At 41.8% G+C, this 8,135-nt stretch overlaps 1 protein-coding gene across 1 annotated transcript in view; it reads right to left on the bottom strand.

Moving 5' to 3' along the window:
• The window catches only part of Icos (inducible T cell costimulator), a 21,728-nt gene extending 16,518 nt beyond the window's left edge, over window positions 1-5,210 (bottom strand). Inside the window, exon 1 of the mRNA XM_048459191.3 lies at window positions 5,053-5,210. Coding sequence (XP_048315148.3) covers window positions 5,053-5,110 — 58 coding nt within the window. The 5' untranslated portion in view covers window positions 5,111-5,210. The remainder of the gene's footprint in view (window positions 1-5,052) is intronic.
• Between the last annotated feature and the right edge of the window lie 2,925 nt (window positions 5,211-8,135).

The following is an 8,135-nucleotide window of genomic DNA, read 5'->3' as shown; positions in this document are numbered from 1 at the left end:
GGTTCACAGCCCCAACTTCTGATGCTTTCTTTAAATTTGCATGTCATTGCCTGTTTTAGGTAACTTTAGAGACCAAACTAGTAAAACAAATATGGTTTGGCTAACAGCTTCAATCTATATTTCATAGTCTGTATATGCTTACATACCACTTTTCAAAACATAATTTTGGATTTTTATAAAATTTCTCAAAATGGCTAAAAACTACCACCTTACAGACTTAGTTTGTTAGAAGAATAACAGCACAGAATCACCACTAATATAGAAAATTCGACAATGATTCTTAAATATATTTTTAAAATTTGGAAAGCCAAGTAATTCACTTTCTGTCTCAAACTGAATGACCTTAGACTAGGAAAACACTACTCAGCATAAACGGTAGTGTTTGTTCAGTTTACCACATATACGGATGTGAATGTTTTGCATCAAGTAATGAACAATATAGAAGGTGTTGTGAGCAAAACTAAGACAAAAGGTGGTTTTTACCCTGCGTGCCTGTGGGTTACTAGGAAGGTACTGGTAACGTAGAACATCTAATGGTCTGTTAAATCTAAAGAAGTTGTAGTTAATAAGCATAAAAATGAAAACAATTTTGTTCACTTTGATAAGAAAAACATTTACATGAGAAGAACAGAGATTTCTAGAAAAAAAGATAGGGTGAAGGACACAGAGAGGAAACTGTCATCAAAAACACTAGAAAAAAATACCTAAAATAAAGAGTAAAGTTTAGTTCACAAATAGCAAAGAAGTATCCGGTCCTATACAAAACTCAGGAACATACTTGAAAAGGAGGCCGCATAAGCAAGGAATTCTTCAGTTCCAATATTAATCAATGAATAACTTTCCATATTCCAGTGAAAAACTTTCAAGATCACAAAATTCTAGATGTAAGGCAGTTTGTCAGTTAATAGATTCTGGCATGCCAGGAGTCCTGGGTTCAGTCTCCAGCCACATAGGCCAGTGGTGGCACATACCTGCAATCCCAGTACTTGGGAGGTGCCGGAAAGACAATCCAGAAGTTCAAAGCCAGTCTAGCCTACATGAGACCTTGTCTCAAAATTACTTTGTACTAAATTTTAAAAGGACTTTTCACTTTTTTAAGGTAAAGAAAAACAAGGCTCAGACTAACATGAAGCACTTCAGCACAACCCAGAAGGTCACAGAAAGTGGGTGAAAATCTCCAGAGAAAAGAGACTGCAGCCCAGGACACCCCACCCTTACAGGCAAGATATCAGTTACCTTGTAGGGACAAAAGAACAGCGTCCCCTGTGCTGGGACTAATGAAAGGCCTTGGGCACTGGCAGAACAGAGGTCACAAGACAGCAGCATCACCCACGTGGTGCTGTCCCTGAAGGCCAGTTCTGTGATAAAGGGGTAAAGAAAGAATATGGGGAACAGGAAAGGTACGCTGTCAAGACAGAACATGGCAATGATCTATTTGACACTAGTTTGGCAAAATCCATGCATGGGCCAGTGGTGGAGCCAATGGGAGACTGAGGGAAGGAGGGTACTTCAAGGTTCTCATGCCAATGTGCAAGTGGGAGGTCAGGCCAGGGCATAACTACATTTATTTCTAAATACGACAGGAGATGCAGCTCAGATGTAGAAGTCTTGCTCAGCAGGCATAGGATCCTGGGTTCGAAATATTCAGTTGTAATCGTCTGAACATAATGACTTGATAGATTAAGAAGCATCATCAGGGGTTGGAGAGATGACTCAGTGATTAAAAGCATTTGCTGCTCTTCCAGAGGCTCAGGGTTCAATTCTCAGCACTCTTTTCCTACCTCACAAACATCTCTAACTCTAGTCTGACACCCTCTTCTGGCCTCCACGGGCATCAGGCATAAATGTGGTGCATAGATCTAAGTGCAGGCAAAACACCAAATCACATAAAATAAAAATAAATAATTCTTTTTTAAAAGAGAATCATCAACCTTCCAAATTCACCAGAAGCAAAGAATATTAAAAGGGAAGGTTACTACTCTGACAGAACATAAAAGAAAAAAAGGGAAGATTCAATAACACAAAAAAGTAAGAGGTAAATGCATACATTCTTGGAGGAATAAAATCAAGGCTTATCAAGCTGAAAATACCTTCATCTACCCAAAGAAGAGGTTGCCAGTGTACAGTTTTTAATGCAACATGAATTCTAGAAACAGGGGCTGAAAGGAAGGGGCTCAGAGGTCAGTCCATCTCCCCAGACTTCTCTAAGCTCTGTGGAGAGGACCTGGTGCTAAAAAAAAACACTAAAGCACTGTTTCTCCCAAGATGGTAGAATTCTAAAGCTTCAGTCACAGTCACAGATAAAGTGAGCCTGAGATTCACCCTCCTGGCTTCCTGAAAACATATGAGACATGTATTTATTAGAAATCACCTACTAGCAATTATTTCCACTGGCTGCATTCTTCACACTGCTTTCAAAGCAGTCTCTTTAGCTGGAGTCAAGCAGGCCACCCACAACACCTCCATTGCCTGGGAAGAAGCTCTCCTGGTATAATTTCTTCCTGCAGATTCTTCCATAAGGAAGAGCCTCCTACTATCCCAGCATCATGAAAAGAATAAGACTTTGTTAAATTTTGGATTGAGATCCAATGGAGACTGGGAACATTCACGACTCAACCTTTTTACTTCTATGACTAAATAGCAAAGTTGGTCAGAACCTTGCCTCCTGGAGATTGGTGGTATTTCTTTCCTACTTCTATGGGGCTGGGCACACTGGGGTTCTAATGATGGTTCTGTCACTGATTTGAAAGACCCTTTCCCAGTTTGTGGGTCTTTCTCAACACTGCTTAAGGGTGAGCGTTCCCACATAACAGTGACATGGGAAGCCAAGAGCTGGAAATATTAAAAATATTACAGAGGACCCATGAGTGCTTTGTTTACTTGAGTTTGACTCTGTTTCTAGCTGTGAAAATAGGAACTCCTGGGTACACGTACCCTGGGAGTCCCTTTGAATATGATTATTGTCTATGTGTTTATCATTTCCTTTAAGCTGCTCATGTCTCTGTGCTTTTTGTTGTTGTTGTTGTTTATTTGTTTGTTTTTACCTGCCCCTGGAAAATGGCATTCTATATAATGCAGTTTTCTATGTGATAAGAATAAATAATTAACATTGGTTTGATTCCTTTAGGACCTCAGGTGACTATTCCAGAAGAATTTATTGATCAGCTCAGTTTGTCACCTTGTGGCAGTCCTGGGGCTGGATCTACCCATCTACAGTAACAGTACCACTGCTCACAAAGTCTCTGGAATGCAGCACCACCATCGTAATTGCCCAGATGGGTTTGGTATACAGAAAACTTTGAGGCAGTACAAACAAACCATGCAATAGCTTCTGTAACTTTTCTTGGAAGAAAAATCTTTAGCAAGGTTCCTAAAGTCTGAGTAGTCTGATCCCTACCCTCCGTTCCAGCCTCATCTGGCATCACCCCCAGCTTCTTCCTCCTGTGCTCAGTTGCACCTTCCCTGGTCCAGCCCTCTAACCTTCTTTTGAACACCATGTATACTTTGCATTGACTTTTCGTAGAGTTTTCTTTCCTACGTTGACACTGATCCCTACTAATTTCCATTTGTCCTTCCAATTTCAACTCAAGTGCCATTGCCAAAAAAATAAAAAATAAAAAAAAGAACGGGTGGCTCCAGCTACATACACAGCCTCCCTATCTGCCCCAAATCTTTTCTACATTCTCTTGGAAATGAGGTTTTTTTTTTTCCTGTACTTGTCACAAGTTTAAAGGATTATTTGATTGATGTCTCTTTCTCCTGTGGTCAGCTAGTCTTAGTAGTGTGGGCACAGCTGGCTTCCCTCACTATTGTTCAGAGAACAGCTAGCACAGCACCGTCTGCACCAGTGATGCTGATGATCAGATGAGTGGTGAGTCAACAAATGGATTCCATGACATGGATGCTCTGGTGTCACTTACGCGGCTCAGAATTTCAGGAGGTTTGAAGGGAGGGTGTGGAACGGAAAAGGCAAGTGGCCCAGAGCTGTTCTCGGTATTTATTCCAGGCAAACCAATGAAGGATAGCCCTCTTTGCTCATCCCTCATTCTTCTTAAGAGAGATAGCACAAGATCAAAGTTAAATTAGCCCGGTTTTAGATTTGACATTTTTTTGGAGAGAAAAGTAATGTCTCTTTCTTTGTACTACTGAAAACGCATTTCTGGATGGACTTAATCCCCTGGATAGTTTGCTCTCGCTTCTCCTATTAAAGGCATTTTCTCTACATAATGTTTCACTTCACTTTTCTCAAGTTCAAGAACAGGACCCATAGTTAAAGAAGAAAAAGAAAAAATTGTAATAAAAAGCAACAAAAATGTGTAATAATTTACATTGCACATGGCCCCCATTTAATCTTCTCACGTGCAGGCTGATGAATGCAACCACAAAGAATAAGGACACCAGTCCACTTAAGGTCTGCAGGGGCTAGCGAATGCTTTTAGTCATCCACTCTCTTCCCAGCCTCTTTCTGATTAATTTCAGGATGACCCTCATATTTAGTGTCTAAAAGCCTTACAAGAGCATCCAGGATTGGTTTGGCTTTGTCTCAAAAGGCAAACAAACAAACAAACAAAAAGCAAGAAAAGAAAGACAACACCCTATGGCCAGTTATGCATTTAAGACATAGAACCATCCAGGTAAGATTAAAGCCAAACTTCTTCTGTGGTCCATCCTCTTTATTCTCTTCTGTAGAAGGATCCCCAGCCCAAGTGCTGAGGCTATTTAATTTTCATTTGCTGGCGCAGGTTATCTTGCCTTTTATCTCTCTCTGAAAACAGTGAAGCCAGTCTTCTACTTCACCCACTGATAGGTAACTCTGAGCAAGTAATTTAAAAATTTAATGGTCTGTTGAAACATGCTTTTTCATGTTAAAACAAAGTATCAAAAGAAACAATGTAAACTCAATGCCATCCACATGGGCTGGAGGGCTTCTGAAATTGTCTGTACCTTCAAAAAATAACCGACTTGCACCAAATGTTTCCTACTTTAGATTTTCTTAATATTCGCTAGAAGTATAACTTAATAAGAAGTTACAATTAATAAGAAGCCACTCACCTGTTAAAGCTCCGATCTGGAAACCGAGGGCAAAGGCACACCAGAAGTAGGTCTTCATGTCTGCAGGAGCAGCTGCCGTCCTCCCGTCAGTGCTCAAGTGTGGCAGTGAATTCACGTTCTTGGTTGTTTTCTGTTTTCTGGAAAGGAAGTGGGTTTGTGGAGGCTGACACAATGTCACATTTGCCACCCAGCTGAAGATTCTACAAGGACAGCTTCACACAGCGCCTCCTGCATGACAAGTGCCCAGCGCCCCATGAATGGATGGATGAGTGAGTGAACGAAGCTATTTGTATGCGTGTGTGGTGAGGGTGTCACTGCCATTGATAGTGGGGCTGGGTTGGAATCACTATCGTTTATGGGGTGGATATTGAACTCACAGATTCTTGTTGACCAGGAAGACAGGAGAAAATGTTGCCCTTCTTCTGGTTAGAGACAAAGTCTATTGTTTCCAGAAACTCATTCACCCAGAAATCTCTCTGGATTAATAGCTACTGGGGACTGAAGGATCCGACCCACAGGATGAATAAGACATATTTTCACACATTTCTGTCTGGGCTATTTGTTCCAGAAATAAAAAATCCTTTGGAGTAGAACAGAAAAATAAATGAAGCCATTGAAGAAATTGAAGTTTTCAAACATCTGAAAGAGGAATGCTCCAGGAAGCCGAGAAATAATATTTACATGATACTCATTGTAGATTATAGTTTTATAAATGATAGGGCCAGGTTTACATCAATTTAATCCATGCTCTCTATGTTACAGCCATCTGTAGAAACTCAGGAATCTATCTGCAGGAACAGATGGAAATAGAATGCTAAAAATCCTTACAAATGCCCCTGTCCCCACAAAAAGATAAAGGAGACCTGAGCAACAGCAATAATACAAATAATTTATTTATGGACACCTAAATTTTATATGAAATATATCTTGATTTAAAACATACATAAAATTTAAATAGAGGCAATAAGGAGATGATCCAGTGTATAAGAGGACTTGCTGTCAATCATTAGGACTTGAGTTCAAATCCTTAACAACCAAGTAAAAACCTGGACGTGGCTGTACATACCTGTAACCCCAGCACAGTGCAATGGGGCAGAGACAGGGATCCTGAGAGTTCACTTGCCAGTCAGCCTAGACAAAATGGTGAGCTTCAGGCTCCATGAGCAACCCTGTTTCATGCAGCAGCTGGGAAAATGATAGAGGAAAACATGTCATGTTCTATTCTGGCCTCTGTATGCCCCGGCATACACTACACACAACACATACACTCACAGATATACCACACACACACACACACTTCAATGTTGAATAATACATGCTTACTATGTATAAATATACCATACTATGAATGTGGCTAATATATTTACATTGTTTCACATGGATTTTTATAGGTGATCATGTCATTGTAGATGTATTAAGGTACTTGTTACCATTAATCACATTAGGTATTGGGAGCCATTATTTTTTCCATCTCACAAATAGGGGAAATTGAGGCACAGAGAAGTAAAGTACGTGACCTGGACAAAGTCCTATAGTAAGTGTCTGTGCTGGCATTTGAAGAGTTTAGTTCCCAAGGTCCCTGTCTTAACCAAGCAGAAGGGGTCACTCATATTAAGACCTGTGATCCACTCACTCACACCAAGGCCTGTGATCCCAACACTCATGCCAAGGCCTGTGATCCCGACACTCATGCCAAGGCCTGTGATCCCGACACTCATGCTAAGGCCTGTGATACCGACACTCATGCCAAGGCCTGTGATCCCGACGCTCATGCCAAGGCCTGTGATCCCGACGCTCATGCCAAGGCCTGTGATCCCGACGCTCATGCCAAGGCCTGTGATCCCGACGCTCATGCCAAGGCCTGTGATCCCGACGCTCATGCCAAGGCCTGTGATCCCGACGCTCATGCCAAGGCCTGTGATCCCGACGCTCATGCCAAGGCCTGTGATCCCGACGCTCATGCCAAGGCCTGTGATCCCGACGCTCATGCTAAGGCCTGTGATCCCGACGCTCATGCCAAGGCCTGTGATCCCGACACTCATGCCAAGGCCTGTGATCCCGACACTCATGCCAAGGCCTGTGATCCCGACACTCATGCCAAGGCCTGTGATCCCGACACTCAAAGGTCTGACCTGAGTTCCAGAATGCTGAATCTAGGCTGAGCCTCTTTAAAGTAATTGACCCTTGACCCTCAGAAGTGACCTCTAGCAGAGAAGATGACATTACCTGAGAATAACAAAAGTGTCTGTTTGAAGCATAACCAGATGTGGAGCTACAGAACTACAGCAGGTATAGATACTGGAAGAGAACCTAACATTAGAAGTCAGGGTGGGAGAGGGGATGATCCTGCAGCTTTCTCAAGCCTCCAGGGCTGTCCCTTGGTATGCACTTTATCAGAGTGTGAAATACGCTCCTGGGGCATGAACCAGCCTCAGATTATGGACTCCCAGGACCCTAATTTTTCCTCCCTTTTCACTGTACCCCTAAAACCATCAACAGGAGTTGTTGGTAAATTTAAAGGTGATGTGTTTTTCCAACCAACATCACACAAAACTGTGGGGTCAACTAATGCAGGGTTTTTGAGAGATGTGGGACCTTTCACAGCCCAGTTGTGTTTTCTCAAGGACATACAGTGCCAGACACTTACAGTTAGACAGACCGGTACAGTGGCTCTAAGTTCTTTGTCTCATGCTAATAAAGATTAGAGATGGGGATACTTATGGGAGTATGTGAATTAGGAGCAAACATTATTACAGAGAATTTCAAGAAAGTAAAACCTGAAGAAAGTTAGAAATTAAGGAAAAGTTTGAGAAACTCCCAAGAGAGGAAAGAGTTTCCAAAAGAGGACAAAGTCATTCAACCTCATTGCCTAGGTGTTGACAAACACTGGACAAAGTCTGAGGTGACTGGCACAAGACTATTCTCTGGGCCACCAATTAATAAAACCACTGGAGAGACAATATGTTCTACACATGTGCCCTTGGCCCAAGAAATTGTTGGTACACTGTTCATGTGCTACCCACCCACTTCAGTGGTGGAAGCCCACTATGCCCATTTTTTTTAAAAAACATTGATTTTACTGA

Source organism: Myodes glareolus, chromosome 1 (assembly GCF_982192425.1).
Source record: "Myodes glareolus chromosome 1, mMyoGla1.1, whole genome shotgun sequence".
Lineage (NCBI taxonomy): Eukaryota > Metazoa > Chordata > Mammalia > Rodentia > Cricetidae > Myodes > Myodes glareolus.
Note: the sequence above shows the minus strand (reverse complement) of the source record. Positions and strands in the feature narration are given on the sequence as shown.